The sequence below is a fragment of the Nelusetta ayraudi genome, unplaced genomic scaffold (genome assembly GCF_046127955.1).
Source record: "Nelusetta ayraudi isolate G7.1 ecotype Tasmania unplaced genomic scaffold, CSIRO-AGI_Nayr_v1 ptg000011l, whole genome shotgun sequence".
NCBI classification, from domain to species: domain Eukaryota; kingdom Metazoa; phylum Chordata; class Actinopteri; order Tetraodontiformes; family Monacanthidae; genus Nelusetta; species Nelusetta ayraudi.
This window is the reverse complement of record NW_027466061.1, coordinates 519,650-547,017: the sequence shown is the minus strand read 5'-3', so window position 1 is coordinate 547,017 and position 27,368 is coordinate 519,650. Positions and strand designations below refer to the sequence as shown.

The window sequence follows — 27,368 nt, the reverse complement described above, 5'->3', positions numbered from 1 at the left end:
TTCTCACTTTTTTTTTAAGGCAAAATGCTTTTGCCTGACAGAGACACCGCAGCACTTTATGAACCTCATTTTTGTTCCAATAAAGTCATATTTTGACCCTCTTATCAACAAAATAGAACCTCTACAGATTTGTCTACAGACAGTGTCGAGCAGTGTTTTTCAAACACTTGTGTATTCTGAGATAATGTTGGGTGTGCCGTGAAAAATTATCCTATTTCACTTAATTGGTCTGAAAAAAAACAACAAAAAAACAAAAAAACAAAAAAACAACTTTCCCTTGTAGAGTGACTGTGCTTTAAAAGGGATGCAAGCCTATTTTCCTCCCGGGATATCAGCTTTGTGTGCATCGAAACAGGTTTCCCAAGTTTCACACTGAGTGAGTAAAAATACATGAAGAGACTATCTTGTCATTATTAGGCTAAAAAGTGTCATTTTATATTATATTATGAATATTGTAACAAAATAATATGCATATACATATATGTATATATATATATATATATATACATATATATATATATATATGTATATATATATATATATATATATATATATATACATATATTATTTTGTTACAAAATAACACATATATATACACACATATATATACACACACATATATGTATATATATATGTATATATATATATAGATATATATGTGTGTTATTTTGTAACAAAATAATATATATATATACATATATATGTATATATATATATGTATATATATATATATATATATATATATATATATGTATATATATATATATATATATATATATATATATATATATATATATATATATATATATATATGTATATATATATATATATATATATATATATACACACACACACATATATATAACATAATACATAAATATACATATTATTATCTTATAAAATGTTATAATGATTTTGGTTGTTGGTGTGCCATGAGATTTTTCAATGTAAAAGATGTGCTGCAGCTCAAAAGAGTTGAAAAACACTGTTCTAGAGGACAACCTTTTGACTTTTAAGGGGCCCAATGTGCAACATTCACAGATATAAAATGAAACAGGAGACAAATACGTGTATGGTTAAACAACGCCACTATATGTATTGACATAGAGAGCAGGTTCACTTCTAAGCAGAGAGCCGCAATGTCCCAGGAGTCCAGACGGTGCAGCTGCTCAGGGGGTTTTCCAGATTTCACCCTGACATCTTAAATTACAAGCATAGAAAAACAATTGAGGAAGGGATGAAAGTGGTGGACTACTTTATTTCCAAACTATCCTCAAGTGTCTGGAGCCAATCCGATTACTTTACTGCTCCCAGTTGGGTTGGAGCGACTCCTCTTCACACTTAACCCTAAATGCACATGCAGGTGGAGCAGCAGCTGCATGTTTCCTTCAACCTCCAACCACTGACTGACAAAGACTTGGTCACTTTTTTTATAATATTCTTTTTGTTTGTCTTTTGTTAATGCATACAAAATAAATATGGAAAATGATCAAATATCTTTTAAAACAGGGTGATATAAATTCTGTGCAGGGTTAAAAGGAGCAGACAGCCTTGTTTTTGCACTTGAGTACTGATAATGTTATTACAGCTGGAACACTAAGCTGCAAAAGCATCCCAAGATAAAGTCTGTTAGTTCTGCATGTATATCAATAACTGTAATAAACAGTCATTTGCAAGTGCATACATTGCATTGCAAAGTAAATTTTTCTGTGGTCAAGTGGGGGATCATTGGAATTTTCTTCAGCTATTAACAATGTAAAGCAATTAAATTAAAATGCATATGCAGTTTAACAAAAGGCAGTTCCCGCATAGTTTCTTGGCATGTGAACTCCTTTAATTCTGCATAAAAGTGTCTTCCTGTTCCAGATACCAACACCCACGCTCTCCTCGCCTCTGCTTCGTGCAACGGCAGCGGCACGGCTACTCCCAGACTCCTTCACCTTTGCTCATCTTCGCTCGCAAAAAACAAAAAACAAAAAACAAAAAAAACCCACCCCTGTTTTATGTCTCGCTGGCTTGTACAACACAGCCCCCGCATGTGCAGTGTGGTGTGTGGCCAACGCTGCTTCTCCCCGGACGAAGCGCTGCTTTCCAAACCGCTGCCTCTGCGGATCTCCGACGCTCTTCCGCGCTCTGCCACTCACCTGCCTGCTCCTCCGGGGTCACGCAACTGTTACGGTCAGTGGCCAGCGCCCATGGAGGTGAGCAGATGCAGTAGTAGGAGCCTGGCGTGTCCACACACTGGCCGTTCTTACAGTTGGCCGGGTTCTCACACTCGTTCACATCTGCAGGGAGGACAAAGGTTCATTCAAAACCTTGGGATTATCCCCCCCCTCACACCTAACCCCCTCCCACAACACCCCTCCCGGACCCCCCATTTGGTATCAGCTCTCACTCACCTGCTACCGTGACCATCACACACTTCTTCTTGTTGTAGTCAGGAGTCCAGGGGTAGTTGCAGTTGCAGTAGAAGGAGCCTTCCGTGTTGACGCAGTGGCCGTTGGTGCACAGAGACTCGTCGTGGCATTCGTTCACATCTGGCAGAGAGGAGGGTGAAAGATGATTAGAGGCCCCTGCAGAACAGCGCCTCCTTCAGGGCTGTGCCAAGACTTTGGCTGCATTTAAAAAAAACTAAAAACAAACAAGCAAACGAAAAAAAAGCTGATGTCGCAGTGTGCATGCAGCTCAGCAACTTATATACAATTGTTAGCATTTTCCGATATATTTAATCAGAATTTAACAGCCCCATTGCACAACAGTATGACACATACTGTCATTATGCCCAACTGCAATGTATGTATGTATGTATGTACGTATGTATACATATATCCATATACAGATTTTATTTTATTTTTATGGTATTTTTATTTATATTTTCAATTTTATACCATACTTTTGCCTCTCTTTATACTGTAGTTAAGAACATTGCCCGCCTTTTTCAAGCTGCTGTTTTCTCCTGGAGATCAATAAAGTATCTAAATCCAATCTGATCTAATCTATTCTAATGAAGACACAATGAATCCCATTCAGTTAGCTCAACAACTTGCCTATGCACTCCAGCAGGTTGCCGTCGTAGTAGAAGCCCTGCTGACAGTAGCACTCGTAGCCCGGCAGTGTGTTCTCGCAGCGGCCCTTCTTGCAGATTTCCTCGGTGAACAGAGCGCACTCGTCGATGTCTGCAGGCGGAGAGGAGGAGGAGAATATTTTCAGATTTATGGTGTTGTTGTGGATGTTTTTTTAAGCGTTTTGTAAATGTATTTCTTTAGGTAATGGGGGCAGATAATATAAGATTATTATTCTTTCTGTTCCCTTTCATTCACAAGTTGGGAATGTTCGTGTTAGTGTCTAATTATTTTGTTTTAACTAAATTAATAAAATTGCCTGGCACAAAGTTCACACTTTGCACTACCATGACATAATTTGAATCAAATATGCTAAAAAAAAACAGATGTAAAAACAGAGCACACAGAATGTCACAAAAATATCACTATTTAGTTCTGAGCACATGGCAACTGTACAGTTGGTACTGTGTCCAGATCTGAAGCAAAACGGCCTAAGGATATTCTGTTTGTTAAATACCAAATGAACACAATCATGGTCCCATAGTTTATATTTTGGAAATGTATCAAGATGACAATAATGTTTAGTTGCACAGTTAGGGAGGAATCCTTCCACGGCTTCTTCTGGCTCAGGTTGCAAGATTTAGGAAACATTGAGGATGAAACAAAGTTTGTTTCTTGTCTGGCTTGTCTGGTCTGCACTAGGTTTTGCTGCACTGATGATGACAATAAAATAGAAGAAAATGGCTGTTTATTATTAAAAATGCTGTATTCTTTCTAAACTTTGGGGGGGGGGTGTCAGCAGGGATTATTCATGTACTACTGCTTGTTATTATCATGTTGTCATTGGTCGCTCTCTTTGATCAACATCGTTCTGTTTCCTTCTCTGGCATCTGTTTTGCCTCCACTTCTATTTGGTATAACTCCTTCGGCACAAATAAACAAGAAAAAAAATCTAAACGACATTGTGTGACTAAGTGTACCGTGGTAGGCAGGCAGGCTGTACATGAGTCCTTCATCGTAATAGAGGCCATATCCATTTGGACACAAGGAGTGGAACTCAGCTGGGTTGGGAAGGTCACAACAACAAACAGGAGAAACACAAACAGTATGTTTTAGGTTATCGTGCTGCTTCCCAAATCTCCCACAATCATTACTGTGACAAGGCCGGCTAGGCTAGGCTAGGCTAGGCTAGGCCAGGCTAGGCATTAGGGCCCACCGGAGTGTGAGACGGGACAGGGGTAGATCTCGCAGTGGTCCCCCCACCCCACCCCGATGGAGCAGCAGCACTCCTGCTTGGTGACGTTTGTGGCCAGAACGCTGTCGCAGAACACGGTGTCGTCCAGGTTTAGGTAGCACTCCTTCTTCTCGTCCACCACCACTCGAACGGCTATAGTGAGAGAACAGAGTGATAGAGTGGTAAAAGGCTGTGCCTGGAATCATATTCTTTAGAGGTCCAGAGTGTAAAATGTTTTAAAGAATGCATTTCGTATATAGGCCGCTGCCAGACGGGCTACCTTAAATAAATAAATGTTTCCTTAAAGGTTCAGTGTCCAATATTTGGCTTAATTTATGCTTTTTATATTAGTAAAAACTCAATATGCTGCCCATAAATACATGAATAAAAGTTTATAATCGCAGTACAATAAAAGTAATTTGTTTTACCTACCCTTAGAGGGCTTCTCATACATATAAGAATAAACAAAGATCAAGGGTCTTTGTCCCAGTTTTCCCAATCATATTTGTAAGGAAGCGCGCCCGCGTCTTCAAATAAACCAATGAAGAAGAAGGTGAACAAGGTATCCAGGTTTGGTCCGTAGTTCACTGGCAAGCTCGAGAGCAGGAGGGGGAGTGAAAGAGTGCTGCAATCCAAAATGTAACCACTTAAAGGTCGTTGTTTCTTATTATTACACATTTAACCATAAAGATAATTTTTGCTCTATGTATATATTTATATATATATATATAAAAAAAAATTATATATATAATATATATTTATATTATATATATATTTATATATATATATATATATATATAATATAAATATATATTATATATATATATTTTTTTTTTTTCGAAGCGTTGTAAGGGTAGGAAAATCCAATTGCTTTTATTTTACTGCGAGTATACAGTTTTATCAATGTTTTTTTGGTTAGTATGTTAAGCTTTTACCAATATAAAAATCTGGCAAAATTTTACACACTGGACCCTTAGGTCCCGTCCACACAGGAACGTTTTTTGGTGGAAACGGTAAAGTATTTACCCGTTACGGCGTTTTGTCCACACGGCAACGGCGTTTTGGGTCCCCCGAAACGGTATTTTTTGAAAACGGGTCCCAGAGTGGGAAAATCTGACAACGCCGTTTCACCGTTTTCACATCGTAAAACAGACTGCTGGAATTGACAATGACTGTTACCATCAGCTGTTTTAAGGCCCCGTGTTTAACACGTGTGTCCTAGAATCGGGTTAAAAGTGAGGCTCTGTCCAAGAGGAGTTTCCCAGATAGACAGACAGAGGTTTTAGCCCCTTGTGATGTCACAGAGGGCCAGAAGCAGAGGAAGGACTGACCTCATTCCTGGGAAGCTCACTGACGCACATAAAAGATAGAAAACAATGGTTTAAGTTCCACAAGATGACACAATCTGATGCAAAAGAGTTGATATAAAGAGATGAAATGGCTCTGGGTTTGGAATGAAGGCAGCAATAAAAGTGTTTTGCGTGCAGGATGAGAGCGGATCTGGAGTGCGGCTGAAGGAATCGGAGCCAGCTTACGCTCACAGCTGTGTTTGTCCTCCGAGAGGACATATCCATGGTTGCAGACACACATATAGGAGCCGGGTCTGTTCTCGCAGGAGCCGTAGGGCTGGCACAGGCTTCTGTCTGCTGCACACTCGTCTACGTCTGAAAGGAAAAAGTAAAATGGAGAGAAAAAAAGACAGTCTGCAGTGGGTATTTGTCGAAAATCCAAACACCATCTGACGCGTGGCACAAACGGAGCCGTTTATATCTCAGAGAATCTATTTTTAGCACAGCTTTGCGTCACATTTAAGTCAAAAGTCTTTAAAGCTGATTCTTCCTTGTGTAAAACTTTCCCAGATACTGAAAGATTGTCATTAAAGAGGACAACAGAAAGCCAAAACAAAAAAAACAAACAAAACAAAAAAAAAGCTTATTCTTGCACATGAACTCGTGACTAGTTGCTCTCAAACCACTGAAGAAGACAACGTCCTGTGCACTGACCTTGGCATCTCCGTCCTCCAATCAACATGTAGCCCTTCTGGCACTCGCAGTGGTACGAGCCCATGCTGTTGATACAGCGCCCCCTCTGGCAGTTCGAAGGTCTTTCACATTCATTGATATCTGAAAGGATCAAAAGAATATAATATCATAGAATAAAATAGATATTTATGATGTTATAATTGGCAATATATATCATTCACTTTTCATTATTTCATACCTGCAATTTATAGCAACAATTGCAACAATAATTTGCATACATATATATGTATATACACTGTACATGTGCAAGGTTTTATAAACCATTAGTGCAATACTTGCACTCATAGATGGAGGAGAAACAAACAAAAAAAGAAGTGATGAATGATGTGGCTGTTGTCAGGATGCTGTGAGTGCTGAAGTGAAGGTGCTGCGTGTCGTGCCTTCGCAGTGGCTGCCCTCCTGTGTGCGCTGGTAGCCCGGGTAGCACTGGCACTGGAAGGAGCCCTCAGTGTTGATGCACTGGCCGTACGCACACAGCCTCACGTCCTCGCACTCGTCAATGTCTGCCAGGCACAGGTGGTAAAAGTATTCACATTCGGTACTTAAGTAAAAGTACAGACGCTTGTGTAAGAAAAAAAACCTACTCTGGTAAAAGTAGGGATGCACCCATTACCGGTATCAGGTATTGGTACCGAGACTAGGGTTGAGTGCTCTACTCATACTAAATATGCACGGTTACCACGACACTAACACTACAACACCGATTGTGTATGCATGTATATGACAATTTTGTCAAATTTGTGTTTGTACTGCTGTGAAACTTTTGACAGACGGCCGATGCTGAGGAATGTTGTTCAAATAACAGAACATCTGTGGAAAAATAAAAAAAATCAAAGTAATTCTATAATGTGTAATGGCATTATTAAGTACTTGGTTTCGGGATCACCGAGTACTGAAATGCAAGTACTTGTACTGTACTACTGTAAAATAAAAAATAAAAAATAAAGTGGTATTGGTGCATCCCTCAAGTAAAAGTATGCAAGTACAGTTTCTGAAATGTTCTGAAATAAAAAGTTTTTTTTATTGCCATTAATGAAAAAACACATTAGTTGATAATTTTGTTAAAAGTTAAAAGTTGTGATACAATCGGGACTGAGGTGACCAGAGGTCAGAGGTCAGAAGTCTTTATGGGCATCTGGATAATTTTGAACAGCTTTGCTGCTTTCCAACTGCAGCCCAACCAAACTGTGATCAGTATAGTTCTGCCCAGTGAGCTATTATTGGATGTTTACACTGTTAACACAACGGCAGAGTTCAAATAGCTCAACAACTATAATAGCAACAATTTTTTTATATAATAAGTGAATGATTTTAACCAGCATGTTTTTCTAATGTAAGTAGAAAGTACAGATATTTATGTGCAACTGTAGGGAGTCAAAGTAAGAAGTCAGGAAAAGAAATACTGAAGCAAAGCACAGATACCTGAATAATCCCCATAAGTACGTTAACAAAGTATTTGTACTTTGTTCCTCCCACCACTGCTGCCAGTGGCTGGAGAAAAGAAACATGTGGACATCAGCAGCTGTGTCCTTCTACTCACCGCGGCAGCCTTTGCTGTCTGCAGACGGCAGGAAGCCTTCGTTGCACAGGCAGCGATACGTGCCGGGGAGGTTCTCACAGCGGCCGTTGGGACAGATGCCGGGTTTGTGACATTCATTGATGTCTGTGGAGACACAAATCAGTGGATGATGGACTTTGAAAATGGGACGCTATTCATTTTTCCTCTGGCAGTAATTATATCCAGAATTATGGCCTGCAGTCGTCAATCTCAAACTTGAGAAACAGACCTATGATATGATTATGAATATGGATACGGTTCAACAATAGAATGATAATTTTGTAAGAGACAAACATATTTTAGCTGGTTGATCCTGATGGCACTGACACTAAACTGTTTTAACAAAAGAAAAATCTATTCTTTCTAAAAGCTTCACTGTAAGGATTAGGGTTGAACCGATATTGATACTGGTATGAGGTATTGGTACCGATACCACTTTCTTTCCTTTCTGCCCAGAATGCACATTTAGCCTCTGTTGTGTCTCTTTACATTGTTCCTATACAAGACTTCCCACTAAAATGTTACCTAAACCCAGTGACGTGCAGTGACGCACTGATTGACTCCTCTGGAGTCTGATGTACAAATATAGAGGATTATATTGCAATTTTGACCGTAAGAGTAATATTTAGGTTTTCAAAAAAAAATAAATAAAAAGATTTAATCTTATAAATAATAATCATGGATTGGATTTATTTAGCGCTTTTCAAGAACTGAAAGCGCTTTACATTGAGCCCATTATTCATTCACACCACAATCACACTGGTGGAGGTAAGCTACATGTGCAGCCACAGCTGCCCTGGGGCAGACTGACGGAAGCGTGGCAGCCAATCGGCCCCAAACGGCCCCTGAGCACCACCCAAACATCCACTCACATTCATAGCAGGCAATGTGGGTTAAGTGACTTGCCCAAAGACACAACGACAGACTGGGATGGAGTGGGATTTAAACCGCCAACCTTTCCTTTTCTACCTCCTGAGCCACAGTGCTTGCTTTAATCAGTTCCATACTGTTCAACCGTAGACTCACCGTAGCAGATGCCGGCGTGTCCCTCGTGACCTGGAAGACATGGGACGCACTCGTACGAGCCGAGCGTGTTTTCACACTGCTCGTTGGGGCAGGAGTCTGGATTCAGGCACTCATTGATGTCTGCAGCCAATAAGAGACAAGTTTGATATAGTTTCAAAAGCTCTATGTCAGGAAAGAGGAGGAGAAGGAGGTGAAAGAGGAGGAGGAGGAGGAGGAGGAGGATGAGGACAAAGTGGAAGAGGAGGAGCAGGAGCAGGAGGAAGATGAAAGGGACGAGGAGGAGGATGACGAAGAGGAAAAAGAGGACGAGGAAGAGGTGTAAGAAGTTGGGGAGGAAGGGGGGAGGAAAGAGTGGAGGGGGAGGAGGAGGACGAGGACGAGAAGGAGGAGGAAGAAGAGGAGGAGGAAGATGACAAGGAGGAGGAGGAGGACCAGAAAGGAGAAGAGGAAGAGGAAGAGGAGGTGGAGCAGGATGAGGACAAGGAGGAAGAGGAGTAGCAGGAGGGAGATGAGAGTGAGGAGGAGGAGGAGGAGGAGGAAAAAGAGGAGGAGGAAGAGGTGGAAGAGATTGAGGAGGAAGGGAGAGGAAAGGGTGGAGGAGGATAAGGAGGAGGAAGAAGAGGAGGAGGAAGAGGGTGGAGGAGGAGCAGGAGGAGGACAAGGAAGAGGAGGAGGAGCAGGAGAAGGAGGAAGAGGAAGAGGAAGAGGGGAAGCCTGGGTACCTTCACAGGTGGGCTGGCGGTAGGACTTGGTCCGGAAGCCGCTGTGACACTCACACTTGTAAGATCCAGGCAGGTTGACACACTGACCTCCCACCCCGCAGATGTCCTGCTTGGAGCACTCATTCACATCTGGCCAGCGGAAAGACGCAAAGTGTTGGCGTTTGATTTTAGGCACATAGGAGGGGGAGGGAACATTTTCCCCGGGAGGTCACTCACCGATACACTTGGACCTCCCGTGCATCAGCTTCTTGTAACCCTGGCGACAGAGGCAGTCGTAGCCTCCATTCAGGTTGACACAGCGGCCTCGCCCGTGGCCACACGGGTCCGTTTCACACTCGTCGTTGTCTGGGAGGACGGACAGGAAGACGAGGAAGAAGAGGTGAGGAAATAGTTGTGATGGAGAAACACTGAGGGTTCCATCAGTGACTGATGTGGTTTCTCTACCCTTAAAGGTCCAGTGTGTAAAATTTGACCTGATTTATAGTAAGAAAAAAAATATGATGATAATAATAATAATAATAATAATAATAATATATATATATATATATATATATATATATATATATATATATATATATATATATATATATATATATATATATATATAGTTTGCATTTTTTATATGTATGTATGTATATATGTATGTATGTATACATATATACATATATATATATGTATATATATATATATGTATACATATAAATATATATATATATATATATATATATACATACGTACATACACACACATATATATGTATATATGGATAGATATGTACGTCCTGAAATGAACCAAAAAGCCTGGGAGAGGGAGGGGTGAGTGAATGAGCACTGCAATCTAAAGTGTAACTACTTGATGACGCTGTTGTTCTTTGAAATCTCCAAATATTACACACTTAACCTTTAACACAACTTCAGCAGCCTCACAAGGCACATTTTTTATTTTTGTCCATCCAGCATAAATGATCCACTGACTTTTTAAATATACATGAGCGCAGAAAGACAGCTGATGCTGCTGCTGCTGATACTGCTGCCTCACGCTTACCCTCGCAGAAGTTCCTCTGCGGGTTGAGGTGGTAGCCGTGGTGACAGTGGCAGACGTGGCCGTTCGGCGTGTTCTCACACACACCATGTCCGCAAATGTTCTTAGTGAGTTTGCAATCGTCTGTATCCACTCCAGGATCAGAAGACAGAGGAGACAAACAGTCAGATGACACACCCACAGACAGACAGACAGACAGACAGACAGACAGGTAGATTGATAGATAGATAGATAGATTGATAGGTAGATAGATAGATAGATAGATAAATAGATGGATAGACAGACAGACAGACAGACAGACAGACAGACAGATAGAGACAGAAAGATGACATATCTCAATTGTGAGTGAGTAACATAACTTACAGGTCATTTTAAAGGTCCCACAGATCTCAGGAAAACAGCAATTATTTTAACCTTCTGTTTACAGCACCACTCAGATTTAGCATTATGCTAAAAACTAATGCATCAATTTGCCTCCCACAATGTGTTTAGAAGGAGATAGGAACCTCTAAAGGTACCAGTGAGGGGTCTGTGCCCTTTCTGACATCACAAAGGGCTAAATCCTAGAAAACACGTGCTGAACAGTAAGGGCAAGCAAAAGAAGTTAAGAATGGACTTGGTCTCATTCCTGAGGAGTTCACTGCCAGGCCAGAGAGACGCTATTGTTGGAGATCTCTGGTGGAAAAAATTAAACATTTAAAAAGAGTGAATTTTCCACGATACGGGACCTTTAAAAAGCATGAATTGCAGTTTTGGATATGCCAGTTTCCATAAAAAAGACAAGTGAGTGAACGTGGCCTTCAGGCTGGTTCATGTTTCATAGTGGAAAACACACGTCAGACAAAGTCCCCACAACCACCAGTTAGCCACCAGTGCAGCACTGGCGCGTCCCACTGGTGTCAGATCTGTGTGGCACTGACTCGCTGTTTGCTTAACCCCTATTGCATGCAGCCGTGTGTTTTCTGTGGACAAAGTCAACATGTCATTTTGGAGTGTAGCTCACCACACCACCACACTATCTCCTCTCACTGCGGGAGCTCCACTTTTGACGTGCTTGAAACATGAACCGGTATCTACAGGAGAAACTTGCCATGAGCTTTTCAAGCTTCACCATAAGCCTGTCAAGTTATTCATCTTTACTATTTTAACGTCAGCTGAACTTAAAATGAGATGTCAGGGGAGAGAATGCAATTGTCAATATTACAGAGATAGATAACTTGTAAATAGTCGAACGGTCCATAAAATAATGTCTTGTTTTTTATTATTATTATTTTTATTTTTTTTTAAGTTTTTTAAGTTTTTAATTTTTCTTTTCTCTCTTACTCTCTTTATTTCTATTTAATTGATATATTTTTTCTCTTCTTTGCACTTTTGTTGCTGTAATTCTGCAAATTTCCCCAAATGTGGGATTGATAAAAGGTAAAGGCATCCTAATTCTAATTCTTTTGTCCATTATTATTTATCTTTGGCTTTTTATCTTTGGCTCAGCTGGTGCTGCTGAAGAGAAGCTACGCAAAGACAAACCAGACGGATGAAAGACGTTGGAGGACAGAATAGCAGTAGCATGCTGGTGCTGAAGTGAACTGTCGCCTGGCGGAGACTCACGCGAGACTTTTGTCTGTGTTTCGAATTGGTCATTGCCGGGGTTCAGCCTGACGGGTGTCGGAGGAGGGGGCTTAAAAACTGTGAATCCAACAGAGAGAGACCAAACTTTAGCAGGAAACACATGTTGGACTTTATTCCAGATTTATTTTTTGATATACTCTATTTATAATCGATGTCTGGGCCACATAATGGACGAGGCGCTGTGAATCTGGGTCGGATGGGACTTTACCTGGAATGCGAGGACCGCTGCTGTTGGTGGAGCTCGTCTCTGGAGGCTGGAGGAGGACAGAAAAGACAACAGTTCCAGAAAACTGGAGAGAAAAATGTCCCCAGATGTTCTTGCAGAGCGAGGGAAGAGAGATGATTCCTTACCGGTTGCTTTGTTTCTGAAAGGAAACAGATTAGATACGTGTTAGAGGTGACCGACTAAAATCCCACACTGAAGAATTGCACGGCACGAGAATTAATGAAAGAAATAAAGATGTCTTGTAGGAACTCTAATGACGGTGAGTGCAGCGTTCAGGGACACACCGTCCTTGTTGCTGTCCGGGATGATGAAGGACAGTGAAGGAGACACGGACAAAGTCTCTCGGCTGTTGTGGAAATAGTAGCCGATCCCGGCGGGACAGATCTTACTGAAGGCCACTGAACACCACATGTGGAAAGAGCGGATCAACATGCTTATGGTGAGTATTGCATTGTTCCATTAGAACAAACACTATCACTACTGCACCATCAACTCTCATAGTGAACAGAAGAGAAAAGGCAGAGACACATTATTTTCTTCTCAGCCTGTTTTCTTATGCAACCAAACTGTAGGGTGAGATCAGTTTCATTTTACTTTGACTGTTACCACGCCCAAAGAGAAGAGTTATTTATCATCCCATCAATTATTGGAATAATTATCCACTGAATAAATGAAAACTGAATCGCAAAGAATCATTTAAGAACCATCCCAGAAAGTATTATTTAAAATCGATGAGGGGTGAATGCTCATATTTTAGAATGCTCATATATAGATTAGCTCGTCCTGCTTTTCCGCCAGCCAGGGGAGATACTTTTCACAATAAACAATATGCAACCAGTTAGACCGAGCGGAGATGAAGGGTCAGTCTGCATTGTCGCTCCTGTCCAACTGCCGACCACTCACCGGTGCCCTGCAGAGGACATCGCTCACAGCTGCGCCCCCAGGCTTTGCCCACTGAGCAGCAGCATACCTCCTGGGTGAGGTTGCCTGACAGTGGCAGCTCGCAGCCCCGGGCGCTGGAAACCATGCGGAAGCATTGGCCGTATTCGGGAGGAGACTCGGGATCTGGGTCGCAGGAGAGGGCGGGTTGATGTGGGTTAATGAATAATAGTTGAGGGAGAAGAGAAGAAGGTGGAGGTGGTTACACACCCACACAGCGGGTCCCGTCCAACACCAAACCGGCCTTGCAGGAGCACTTGAAGCTGCCCAGTGTGTTCAGACAGTCTCCGTTCTGGCAGATGCCCTGGATGGTGCACTCGTTGATGTCTGCAAGGTCAGGAGGACCAGGGCACATAAAGGAAATAAAACATATATGTAATATTTTAAAAGCAGGGATGGTTGAGTGCGTTTAGCTGCGGCTAACTTGTGCTACCTTGGCAGTGAGTGCTGTTGAACCTCTTGTAGCCCTGAGGGCAGGTGGAGTCGTAGTCTTCCACAATAGTCTGCTTGACGGACGCATCTGAAGGAGGGAGGGAGAGATGTTTTAACTACAGTATGACTGGAGGGTTCTGCAAGTAGATGGAACAAACATTAAAAGTCCAGAGTGTAAAATGTCTAAGGAAGCCTGGTATTTTCCTGATGCTTCCTTAAAGACAGGAAGACATGGGAGAAGATGGCAGCGAACTAGGAGTACATATATATATATAGACTTTATTAATGTATTTATGGGCAGTATGTTAAGCCTTTACCAACATAGAAATTCAAAACTAAACTTGACTACAAATTGGACCTTTAAGGCTGAAACAACAGAACTAATTGTTGGTTTACTTTGTCTTCATTTACAACAGGGTTGGACTAAACAACAGGGGGTTTTCTTTGGTGGGTTTGTAGGCTGGTTAAGAACCAGGAGGAGAGTTTAGAAATGCTATGAATGGCAGATTTAATTAAGATTCAATAGTACGACTGCAGATCAAAATCCTCAAAGCGGTTGAATATCCAGACGGTGACCTTGACCAGATGTTCAGACCAGGATGTGGATGAGTGCTGTTGTTGAGTAACGTCAAGCACTCCTTGCTTAAAAATTGTAGCAGGAAAGTAACTTTTATTTTCATACTGGTACTTCAGAGTCTTGCTGTGTTACATCATGGGGAAGGTTCATCGTCCTTGATGTTGCAGCTCTATAAGACACTTCAATGCCAGTGTGTCCATATTGTGTTATGTCTTATCTGCGGCTCGAGTCTTTTTGTTACAATTAGTGAACTTCATGTTCCTTTGCTGGCAGTCAAGAATACAGATGAACTACTGGATGTGAAGCTTCAAGCGCAGTCAATTTTTCTTCAGTTAAATTGCTGTTGTTGTAAGTTGTATATCTCAGCAGCAGCTCACGTCGCTGCTTTCCCAAAAAAGTCTAATCTTTTGTCAAAACCTAAGCGTTTTTTCTTTGTCGCTTCCAATTAAAAGTAGGTCAGACACACACATTTACCAAGTTCAACCTTTTCACATTTTTTCACTTTTCTTGTCCTTCCATTAAATGAGGCCTGCCTGTGCCTGTCTGACAGAGAGAAGGTTCTACTTTCCATGAGGGAGTGAAAACACATCAGACGTGTTTATTAGCGGGCTGCAGGAAGACTTTGTACTCACACGAACACTTGGAAAGCAAAACGGAAAAGAGGGGCAACTTCAGGCATTTCATTAAAAAAATACGAAAAAATAAAGTAAATACAGCTTATGAGTGGATATGAATGCACCGAGAGAAAAGAGAGAGAGACAGCGCTCCAGGCTGGGATCCAGCTATCTAAAGACCAACCAGATGTACGTTATCGGGTTTTTGTCAAAGGCCACATTGTCTGAGTCAGAAACTGCGAGAGCAAATAATGGCGGAGTGGAAAAAAACGTGAGGAGCCAAGATTTTCTTGAAATTCAATCTCCAGCAATGTGATGACAGTCCTGCGCTGGGCAGGCCCTTAGGAACACACTTAAGTAGAGGGTTATTTTCCACATTCTCTTTTTCCTGTCTCACTGTCTGCGTTTAATTCCCATAATTTCTCCCGTTCGAGTTCTTCCCAACTCCGAGCAGCGAGTCTCATATACAGATTTTTTTTTTTATATTATTTTAATCGAGGTGCAAAGTGATTGTTTTAAAACCCAGGGCCATCATCTCTGAATGCGAGTGGGAGTAGAAACTGCTGCTGGGAATGCTCCACATTTTTTGCTTAATGACATACAAAACATAAATATTTATGCAAAAATATTTCATTTCAACAAGGTTCTCTCCAAGATAAAAATCAGACAAAAATCCAAGTGTATTTTCTGGAAAAGGGAAAATGCTCAAAATGGATTGAGTAAAGACAGCATCTCAGATCGAGGTCAGTTTTTAGGAAAAAAAAAACAGTATAACCAGTAAATCCACTTTCCTTTTTAAAGCAAGTTGAGAAATCTACATTTTCACAACAAAGTTACATTATTTTTTCATTTCATTTGATTTTCACACAACTCACTTGGCAGTTTGGGACACTGATAGCACTTGTTCTGTCCCCATGAGTTCCCCACGCTGCCGCAGCAGTCCTCCTGATTGGTCAGGACAGGCAGCGGCATGCTGTTGCACTAGAAACGGCACGAAACAGACAAACCCCCCCAAAAAAACGGTCATGGGTGGAAAGAAAGCGTGACAGTGTGGGTGTCTGCGGTGTGCATGAACTCACTGCCTGCTTGGGCGTGGTCTCCTGGAAGCAGCGGCCCTTGGGTTTGTGTCTGGAGGGGATCTGGTGAGGCCACGCCTTGTGAGGGGGCTTGACCTCTGATTGGTCGGGAGGGTGGATGACCACAGAGGTGCCTGGCGTGTGGTGGACACGCAAATTGATCTGCACTGAGAAGAGAGAGAGAAAATCCACAACGCTGAATCTCCACTCTTCCCAACCTGTGTGTGTGTGTGTGTGTGTGTGTGTGTGTGTGTGGGGAAGGGGGTCACCAACATGGTGCCCCCCCCCTCCCCTCCCTCAACCAAGGACCACATAAGACTCCTGTAACAGGCCTGACCTAAAAATAGCACCTTGGGCAGTCATTGTTGAGAACTTGACCATTGTGGCATTTCTGTTGCATTTTATTTTTGTCCTGCAATTTGTGTTGCACTTTCATTTGTATGAAAAGTGCTTTATAAACAAAGTTTAATTTGTTCATTGTCTTCACAAAAATAACACCATATTTCACTATATATGTGTGTATGTGTGTGTGTATATGTAGATAGATAGATATTTATTTATTCTTTTTCTTTATTTCTGTATTACCCTCTAGAACTCTTTCCCACTGTGTGACAGATAATATTCTGGACCTTTTCTGTACTAAATGCTAAATACTGCACTAATGGTTAATAAAGCCTTGCTATCTCTGCCTCAGCAAAACTGGCTGTCCTTTGCTACAACAGCATAGTTTCCCAATTTGGGAGCAATAAAGGTCATCTAGTCTATTCTATTCTATTCTATTCTATTCTATTCTATATTGCTGTAACACACACAGGCAAAACTATATTGCTGTTGCAAATTTCGCCAGCGTGGAATAAATAAAGGTGTTCTTATTCATATTCTTACATAGATCAGTATTAATAATCATATATAACTTAAGGGAAACAGAAAATGTGTAATTTCAGGAGAGTGCAGCAAACTAGTTGCCCTTTATATGACCCGGATTGGCTCTCGGGGTCACAGAGGTCAGTGACCCCTGCCCTCTGTGTGTGGAACTGGGAGTGGTAGCAGCTGAGGGGCAGCGAGGTACCTTCACGGGAGTGGTGTCCCGGCAGGGTGAAGATGGAGTGGGTCATCTGGGTGCGGCCCACAACGCTCTGCTTCCCCGCTGCCATGCTCAGCGTGTCGGGCTTCAGGGCCACAGGGTAGACGGGCTGCGTGTTGCCGCGCGCCGCCTGCGCCTGCTGCGTGTGCGGCAGTGGGAACTGGCAGAGGCGGCCGGTGAAGCCGGCCGGGCACAGGCAGTGCTTCCTGGAGCTGCACACGCCTCCATTCATGCACGTCAGGGGACACACCACTGTGGAGAGACACAACAGGAGAGGCGTCACACCAGGGCTTGGAAAAAGAAAGAAAAAACACACCATTTTATTATAGTGATGAATCACAGCGGATGACTGAAGACAAGAAAAAACCGTTGACATTCTGGAGTAGAAATTCCGACTGCTGAAGCAAACAACTGTCACAGCGGGAGGTGAGAATCAGTGTCGTCAAATATAATCAGAATGAAGTCCGTCTTCCTCAGACAGAATGTTTCCCAAATTCTTTGCTTTAATTTTTAAATATACAGCCTAGCGAGGAAAAATATGACTGGTCGAAACCCTTCGTTTAACCTTCCAGAAAAATCAGTTTTTCTTTGCCAATTGAGTCACTGAGCAACAGAAATGAGCAACTGCACCATGTTTCTATTGCAACACCTGTAACTACTACTATTGACAATGACAATAATAATGATAATAAAAATATATTATTACTACTACTACTACTGCTACGACTAATAATAATAATAATAATAATAATAATATTTATTATTATTATTATTATTATTATTATTATTATTATTATATAAGTTATTTATTGTCATTTTTATCATTATTATTATTAGTTGTAGTAGTAGTGGTAGTCAGGAGTTGATTCCAGTTTGAGTCCCAATCAAAAAGCAGCTGATTGTTGTGAAAAATCTTTTTCTGATTTCTAGTGGTCCGAGACTGTTCCAGTCTTAAAATCTCAACCATGCAGCTGCATCGCAAAGGTACCCGTTTTTGGTTACAGCGTTAAATTATGGTCTGCAGGGAGGTTTTGCAGAACATTAAGTTTTGCCATAATTAGCATGTGAAGTCTTAGGGCAAAAACATATTGCCTTCCACGAGCGGTGCCAGAGCAGAAGCATTAAAATCTCATCAGGTCGGTGCAGCAGCAGCAGCAGCAGCAGATGCAGCAGCAGCAGATGCAGCAGCAGCAGCAGCAGCAGCAGCAGTATTGCACCAGTCATTGATCTGTTTAACCGCTCCGTCCCCACATATGGGATAGATCTCCCAAACTGTGGGAAAGAGCCACGCGGTGAGGAGTGCTCCATGGCGCATATATGTATATATATATATATATATATATATATATATATATATATATATATATATATATATGTGTGTGTGTGTGTGTGTGTGTGTGTGTGTGTGTGTATATATACACCATTCACTCCAGTTTTATTGAGTCTCCCTTTGTGTTTATTTTCAGTCGTTGCTTTGGAAATTCCCTCAGTAGAACAATCAGAGGAAAGAAAAGGACGGAGCCAGACTGCAGGACTGGAGGGGGAGAGACTTGAAGCAAGTGAAGGGAAAACAGAGAGAAGTCAGAGAGAGAAAAAGTGAAAGCGGGCAACAAACACTTGAGTTCAGTTGTGTTGAGTGAGCGTAATAATAATAATAATAATAATAATAATAATAATAATAATAATATAAAACTATATTAAACTAAAAGTAAAAACTTTTTTTTTTTTTTCATTTTTCATCGCGTCCCTTCTTTTCTTCATGCAAATACTGCCGTTGCAGTTTCAATGTTTTTTTTTCCTCGAGTCGGGATGTCAGATTCTTGTACTACTGTATTTTGTTTCAGCAAAAGTTCAGCAAGTATTTTTTCACCCCTTGTTAAGTTTCTTGTGTTTCCAATTTTGGCTTGTCGCTACTGCTGTTTTTATTAGTATTATTACTTCATTGTATTGAAGTATTACTTTTCAATTGGGGAATACTGGGAATCAACCATGGCTCCAACCCTGTCAACCAATCACTGCTGAGCAGGAAGATAAAGAAACCAATCAGTCACCCGCGAAGGCTCAGACATTTTATAGAAAAGAGGTCAAAGTTCTGGAATATTTATAATTTTCTGTCAATACCAAAATGTGCTTCAGTACCTTTAACATTGTGTGCATGATTGATGTGCTCTTGACCTTAAATTAAACACATTCTGTTGAAGTCTTTCAAACCAGAAATAAACATAAAACACATTCAATTTAATTTGTAAGTTCAATAAACATCATAGTGATGAAATGTGTAAAAAATGAAGAGAGATGCAGCATTTTCTTTTAAATAATTGAAACGATATCAGCTCTGTGCTCACTTTGAGTTTTTAACTTCTTATCTCTGCAATTTAAGGTATAAATAAATTCATAAAACTTTAAACTGATTAAATGCTACTGTTAACATATGGGATGAAATTCGTTTTTCAGATGATTACTAAATAAAGTGGCATTTTTTGAAAAAAAATAAAATAAAAAAATAAGACCATAGTTGGTTGAGTTGAGTAAAAGGTTTGAGCCATTTTTTACTTGACTGAATTAAAATGAGAGGAGAGGATGATGGAGAGGAAAGGAGGAGATAAGGAGAGGAGGAGCAGGAAATTAGGAGAGAAGCGGAGTGGAGGAGGAAGAGAAGAGGAGAGGAGGAGTGGGGGAGAGGATAAAGGAGGAGAGGAGGAGGAGAGGATAAAGGATGGGAGGAAGAGAAGGGAGAGGAGGAGTGGTGGAGAGGATAAAGGAGGAGAGGAGGAGAAGAGGAGAGGAAGAGGGGAGGAGCAGAGGCCTCTTTATGTAACTGCTGCGCCAAGCGTGCACACATGGAAGTAATTATATGTGGCCTTAGAGGGAGAGTCTGGGCAACAGCGTAATTAGGGGACCAGATCACTTTAAACGCAGCAGGGACGTCCTCGCACAGTGAAAGTCAGGCAGAAAAATCAATCGAAGCTCATCAAACGACTAGAAAGTCCAAACGCGATGGGATGAAGTGAAGAGTTTGAACGAGATCCTGAGACGAAGATCAGGCAGAAAGATTTTCTCCGCTTGGTCTCTGTAATTTTCCGCCCAAACTGCACGTAAAATTAAACTTGAAAAGGCGAAGGCGTTGGAAATTACAGTTGTAGACACAGGAACATTGGAGGGAGGAACTTTTTTCTTTCTTTTTTTTTCCAAATCTGATTACTCAACCCAAACCCACAAAGATGTGGGCACACTGGAAGGAAAAAGCTGAGGCCCAGTTTGGTGTTTGGTGGGTGTCTCAATGAGCTGGCGTGACGTAGCAGCGCAGGGCTTCACGCACGCCAGCGGCACAAATTTAAAGAGTCGCATGTCAGAGTGGCGCTAGCGTGAAAGAGAGGGAGAGCAGATAGAAAAAAACACACTCATTGGGATTCGACGTACGCTGCGCCAAGGGAAATACACCCACTTGACTGCCAACACATCCTCTAGCAGCAGATTTGAATCTTGGGTTGCGTGTCTCTTCTTAAAATATCCACTTCTGTTGGCTCATCAAATCGTGCTTTTCGAGGCGCCGATTTCACATCTTTTTTTATTTTTCCAACGCACACTCCAGCAGAGCTGCCTCGCACAATTAATCATCCCAAAGAAACAAAATGGCGACAAAAGCACCTCAAAGCATCGCTCTAAATAAAAAAAAACAGGCAAAACACCGCATTTAGCCTGCTGTTTATGGCCTCCGGCATAAAAAAAACGATTAACCTCGCCTCAAACTGATTCCTCACTGGACCTTTATGGAAGGAGACACACTCAAGGCAGTCGGCGAGAGGACGACCAACAACAACAGCAACCTGTTGGGAATGTTGGCATGGACGCTTTGGGATGTAGGAGACTCCCTTTGTGTGGTCACAAAGGGGCTGCTTTCCAGCAGTGCCTGCTTTTAATCACACGACTTTCTGAACGAGTAAAAGGTGATTTTTGTCCTTAGTTGACTGTCACTCTGATAGTGAACCAGGTAAAGTTTTACCAACTTCACCCACTGGTCTTAATAACTTGTGCATTTGCAAATGTGCTTGTTAAAATGGCATCAACATTGCACGTTTAACATCAGAAGCAAAGAAAAAGCAGGAAAACATTCCTCTGCCTTTGCTATTTCCAATAAAGTTGAGTCCAGTTCAAACCAATTGTCTTCTCACTCACTCTTTCATTCATTCATTCATTTCTCATCCAGCTATGAGGAAGCAAAAAGGTTGCAGGTTTAATTCCCATGCCTGGGGCCTGTGTCTCTGCCTTACTTACAGAAAATTGTTTCCAGATTAATCGCGAGTCACAATCGACCGAAGCTCTAACAGCAGGGTGCACCTCCTTGAAATAAATCACCGGACACATATCAGGTTCACACAGGCAGCTAATGTTTTCTGCAGACCTTAAACACGTGCGTGCGCATTTCCATGTGTGTGTGTGTGTGTGTGTGTGTGTGTGTGTGTGTGAGAGAGCGAGAGAAAGAGAGCGAGAGAGTGAGTCTGAGAGCTATTAGGAGCAAAGCGCAGCGTCTCGCCGAGTGACTGCGACACATTAATCGCGGGAAGAAAACGCGGAAAAGAGCTTTAAAGTCCGGATCATAACATTTTTATGATGAACATTTTTTTCCCAGCAAACTTTTTTTTGCCCTAAAGTTCACACCTCGCCGTTCGTTAGCAGATCTCACCATCCGAAAAACCCGGCTGTCAGTCTGGTACCACGCCTTCACCTGCACGGCTCTCACACATTCCTCAGACTGCACCGCGCTGTGTTATTAAAATCAAACCTTTGGAAGTGTGTGGCGGTCTGAACGAATGCAAGGGGAGTGGAGGGAGGGAGGAGGGGAAGGAGGAGAAGAGGGAGGGGCTTATTCTGAAAAAAATGTTTTTTGCGCATTTGGAGCAGAAATCATGCTCCAATGTTGCTGTTTCCATATTACGATGATTTTCAGAATCTTGATTTTCATTTCATCTCAGACTCCCAGTGAATAAAGTAAATGATAATAATAGTGAGTAATTACACACACACACACACACACACACACACACACACACACACACTATATATATATATATATATATATATATATATATATATATATATATATATATATATATATATATATATATATATGTATATTCAGCTCTTTTGTTGGCAGCCTTCTGCGAAACACTGCTGCTTCATAGTGAACACTGAACACTGTTGTTGGACCTCACACACACCCTAGAGGGACAAACACTCTGCAGTCTCAGAGGGTGGAAGCGGCCTGGCGTCACCAACCGACTGAGAGTAGGTATCAGGGCCCTCTGTGACATCACAAAGGGCTGGTTTGCAGCCCTGGTTTGCACACAACTGGAAAGTTAAAGGTCCAGTGTGTAAAATTTGGCCTGATTTATGATTTTAGTATCGGTAAAAGCTGAACATCCCACTGTAGAGCTCAGTGATGGTGACTGTTAGCAAGCATCTATGAACTAAATCTTACATGCTGTGGGCCTTTTAAAACAGGTTGAACATTCAGTATTTTGGAATGATGACTTCAAAATGAGTCAACTACTTTTCCATTTTGCATGCAGCCACTTTAAGTTGAAACAAGATTAACTTCTTACTACTTTTCTATAAAGACAGACTTCAACTTCGTCTTTGCTTGAGCATAGAGATGTTGCAAATCAACAATGTTTTCCCGCTCGTGCTCAACGGAGACAAAAAAAGAAGAAGTGGAAAAAGCTCTCTTGTACTCTCGCTCTTCTCATCCGAGTGTCTCATGTGACATGCGAGTGAGAGCTCCTGGTTTCATTATGTCACCAACGACTGGTGAGAAAGAGCAGAAAAACAGACCTCCTCACAGCAGGGGGCCCTCTGGAGCAGCAGCTACTCGTGTCATAGATATCATGTATCCTGCTGATGGTGAGGAAGGACTGGAGCAGCGACTCCAGAGAGAAAACCCTCGGAGAACCAAACCACTTTTTATTAGTATCAATATTATTATTGTTATTTAGAGATTACTGGGGGGAAACATTCTGTACATTCCAGATCTGTAAAGTAAAGTAAACGAGCACAGTGCAGCCACACACACACACACACACACACACACACACACACACACACACACACACACACTCACTCACTCCCACGGAGACGCCTTCACATCAAGTCAGACGTACACTTTTCATTTTTTTTCCCCGTAAAATTGCAGGTAATGAGGGGTCGTGGGAAAAATTACGCCGGTTTGTTCTCGTCTCAGATGCCTTTTTTTGCGCAGGCATGAAAACGAAAGAACAAAAGAAAGAAAGAAAAAAGAAGAGAGAAAGAAAAAACATAATAGGAACAAAGAGAGAAGGAAAGTAAGGAGAAGGAAAACAAATGCACCCTCTGAAGGGGCCTGTGACCACCCACCCTGTCTGTCTGTCTGTCTGTCTGTCTGTCTGGAGATGACGCATCCTCCCCCCGAGTCCAAGGCCGCACCCTCCCATCACAAAAACAACAAATTACAGCTCAACAAGCCGCGGCTGAGCAGCGCCGCCGCCACCGCAGACGTCGTGGTCGTCTCCCTCCGTGTAGACGATACAGCGGCCCGACGCATCGCTGTCATGTTTCTGCGCAATTGCAAGCAGATTTTTTTCCAGGTCTGCACACACAAAAAAATGCCACTACGACGACTTCACTCCAGTGAATCACCAGCAACTCCAGACTGAAAAAAAACAAACTAAACTGCTTTCAATATGGAGGACGCAGTACTTTAGGCTTTTAGCTAGTACAGTGGGCTCCGCCCCCCGCTTCCCTCTTGTTAACCCACGAGACCCCCTGAAATCCTCAAAGCAAAACTTTTAAGGGGGTCTCATATTTCTTTCAAAAAAGACAAGAAGAAACGTTCCTGCTGGGGTAGAATGGATAGAAGGTGGTGTTACTCAGGTTATTGCAGTCCTCCTGCATGTGAAGGCACTGTAGATTGCTATTGACAATAAGGAGAATGGGGACCCTCCACACCCACCGAATGTTGACGGGTATTTCGCACACTGCTTTTAGATCTTATGTTCTGTGTAGAGAAGGCCTGGCCCTTTAAGGGGCACCCCCCCTCCCTCCGTCCATCCAAAGAGGTTAAATGACACAATAATCTGCCATGTTGAAAATTCTGAGTGTGTTTTCCTTGGCTGTGTGACCAGCGGAAGTACTAATTCAGTGCTCCGACTCATTGTTCCACTGATAAAGACAGCCAGCAGTTGTTGTAATCCTGTTGATTCGAAATCATTCGAGTCATTGATGACGCACTTATTTTCACAATCAATTGGAAGAACAAGTTTGAAACCAACCTCCCTGTATTCTGACCAATACCCCATCCTGTGTACCGTAGAAACCCAAAAGATCCCGTGCAAACTCTATCATCTCCCCACCATTCTGAGAGCAGCGTCTCTTTGATGCCAATGCGACAGCTTGTGTTGGACAGAATGAACTGAAGCGTCTATAAGGTGAGAAGGTTTAAAAGTGACATGAACAAGTTTATTCATTTGCTAAAGGCATTAAGAAGTAATAGCCATGAGGAACCATGACTGTTACTGTGAATAGGAATAAATATGTATATTTAAGGTCACATGACTGTGAATTAATCTCGATTATGGATGGTAACAGTGTTCTATGTGAAATCTTCCCAGCGAGAAGTTCTCTCCCTCTTTTTCTAAGTGGTCTTTCTCATGCGGTACCACAACAGGGAATCCTGTCATATCTGCAACATCTAAACAAAACAAAAACAGCAATAGAAAATACATTTTCTATCCTTTTACTTTAACAAAGTTGTCCATCAAAATCACACCAGCCCCAGCGCGAGGTAGCAAGAAACACTTCCACCAACATGCATTTGACCGGCTTTGATTTTTTTTCCCATAAATTTGTGAAAGCAGGAATCAGAATAGCAGCAGCAATGCTGAGGCCACGTGCTCGCTGAGAACCATGACTAAACAACACAGAGGCCCGTAAATAGTAAACAGAGTTGCCGCCGCTCGTGCTTGGCAGCAGGAAACCGCAGCCCAGAGGCCACGCCCACCACCAGGAGGCCATGCCCACTGCCAGGAGACCACACACCACAGCACCAAGTGGCTCAGACTGCAGCCAGACCGTGGGCTTGACATGATCGCTGAGAACACTGGAGAAACCCCCCCCCTCCTCTTCCTCTCCTTCTTCCCCCTCCTCCTCCTCCTCTAGCTCCCCCACCACCTCTTCCTGTTGGCCACTGTGAATTCACTACCTGCGCTAGTCACTACGGTAGTCCCATATCTGTATTATGAATGTACAGGAGTTAATGTGTCACACAAACACTGGAGCAGCGATCAGAGAATGGCGAAATAGTAAACAACGGAACAACTTCTTCTGTATTTTATTTTGAATTATCGGCATTGGACAGTGAGGAAAAGTTGCCATAGGACGGCAGCTGTGGAGGTCGGAGGAACACCAGCTCCCCGGTTGGGATGATGACACACATTGTTACTGCGATGGAGAAAAATAAAAATAGCTTTTTGTGAATTGGGTTTGGGCCGCTGTCACCCAAGACCTTTGTTTGCTCTTACGGCCGGGAGCCCGTTTTGCGAACCTCCAAACAAAGTGGGAAGCGATGCAGAGCAGGCATAGCACAGCCCAGTGCGGCCATTATCTGCTGGCTAGAGGAGTTTGCATTGCAGTCATGAAAAAAAAAAAATCTAAATCTAAATGGAGCTTTCCCCCAGCCCACCCTCACCCTCACCCAACCCCCCTCTCCATGCAAAAACCCCCTGATTTTCACATGTCACGGAGGCATGCAGAGGTTTTTTTCCCCCCCAGAACTGATGGGCAGTGTTGTCGTTACCAGCATTCCTCTCTGGCTGAGAAGTTTCTAAATAATAATAGGAATAAAAAAAAAAAAAACAAAGAGGAGTAAAGCCAGAGAGGATCTTGGCGCTGCACACTGATGATGTCATATAATGAGCGTCTAAACAGACTCGGCTCCAGGGAGCTGGAGGGCGCGCCTGGGTGGGTGGTTGGAAGGGGAATGGGGGGGGTGCAGTGCTCTGCTGGCTGGGATGACATCAGGCACCTGCCCCCAGTGTGCGAAATACCCATCAATATTCGGGGGGTATGGTGGAGGGTCCCCATCCAATGATTGTTAGTCAATACCAATTGTATTACCAATGAGTACCAATTACCAATGCAGGAAGCCTATAATAACCTTACAATAGATGCAAGCCATGACACACATACACACACATGCCAAACAGGATGATTTGACAGGATGAAGACATTTTAGTGACCATAAGTGACATTGTGTGTGTTTGTGTATTAGCTTTTTGAATAAATATGAGACCCCTTAAGTTTTGCTTTGAGGCTTTTTAGGGGTCTCTTGGATAATCAGAGGGGATCCGACCACCACAGGACCCTTCTGTGTTTTGCACACTGCCCGTCCACCTCCCTAGTCCCCCCCATCCCCGCACCGACAACACACCTGGCACACCGGGGCTCGAGGCTAACACTAACGTAGGCTAGGTAGCTAGCTGGCCGAGGGCCGGGTTGCTGTGTTTGCCCAGGCTGATGACTACAGCAGCTTCAGGTTCCCGGTGTGGGCGCAGTCAGTCCCCCCAGCAGTCGCATTCCTCCGCGTGGCTTTAAATAACACCCCTCCACACCTCCTTCGCCCCCCTCCACCTACCACCACCAGGCCTCCACCCTCACTCAGCAAATGGGAGGAGAGTGCTAAAGACGGTGAAGAAGGCTGTTTGTTTGAGCTGGGCGCTGAGCACCAAACACATTTTCAGATGTATAAACTGTTCCCCTCAACGGGCGCCAAGAAACACTCTGTTTTTTTACTGACTTGATTCATCGCCGCTTCGGCTCAGTCCGCCCGGCAACACTGGACGTCCTTTGAAGCGGAAGAAGAAGAGGATGATAGTGAGCAGTTTGTTTTCCTCGACTGCACAAGTGTTTTGCAAAGGTAAACATCGAATGGTGTAGAGTCGTAGATTTAAAGGACCCACGTAGTAACTAACCCTTTTCCATTTTTTTCAGCTCTAGCGTAGCAGGCTCGAAAAAACAATTACAAAAAAAAAAATCTAAGGTCTTCAGAAACAGCTTAACTTTCTGTTTACAGCCTCTCA

The 27,368-nt window shown here is 42.5% G+C and overlaps 1 protein-coding gene across 2 annotated transcripts in view; it reads right to left on the bottom strand.

Moving 5' to 3' along the window:
• ltbp3 (latent transforming growth factor beta binding protein 3) overlaps positions 1-27,368 on the bottom strand; it is a 39,979-nt gene that overhangs the window by 5,695 nt on the left and 6,916 nt on the right. For both annotated transcript variants that reach the window (XM_076019846.1, XM_076019847.1), the window contains exons 2-24: positions 17,245-17,511; positions 16,179-16,342; positions 15,975-16,080; positions 13,910-13,996; positions 13,687-13,803; positions 13,441-13,602; positions 12,822-12,935; positions 12,663-12,676; positions 12,520-12,565; positions 12,291-12,368; positions 10,689-10,817; positions 9,861-9,989; positions 9,645-9,773; positions 8,923-9,042; positions 7,879-8,001; positions 6,719-6,841; positions 6,300-6,419; positions 5,832-5,960; positions 4,279-4,449; positions 4,043-4,123; positions 3,048-3,176; positions 2,400-2,537; positions 2,145-2,285 (exon numbers count right to left, since the gene is read on the bottom strand). In XM_076019846.1, coding sequence (XP_075875961.1) covers positions 2,145-2,285; positions 2,400-2,537; positions 3,048-3,176; positions 4,043-4,123; positions 4,279-4,449; positions 5,832-5,960; positions 6,300-6,419; positions 6,719-6,841; positions 7,879-8,001; positions 8,923-9,042; positions 9,645-9,773; positions 9,861-9,989; positions 10,689-10,817; positions 12,291-12,368; positions 12,520-12,565; positions 12,663-12,676; positions 12,822-12,935; positions 13,441-13,602; positions 13,687-13,803; positions 13,910-13,996; positions 15,975-16,080; positions 16,179-16,342; positions 17,245-17,511 — 2,817 coding nt within the window. The remainder of the gene's footprint in view (positions 1-2,144; positions 2,286-2,399; positions 2,538-3,047; positions 3,177-4,042; positions 4,124-4,278; positions 4,450-5,831; positions 5,961-6,299; positions 6,420-6,718; positions 6,842-7,878; positions 8,002-8,922; positions 9,043-9,644; positions 9,774-9,860; positions 9,990-10,688; positions 10,818-12,290; positions 12,369-12,519; positions 12,566-12,662; positions 12,677-12,821; positions 12,936-13,440; positions 13,603-13,686; positions 13,804-13,909; positions 13,997-15,974; positions 16,081-16,178; positions 16,343-17,244; positions 17,512-27,368) is intronic.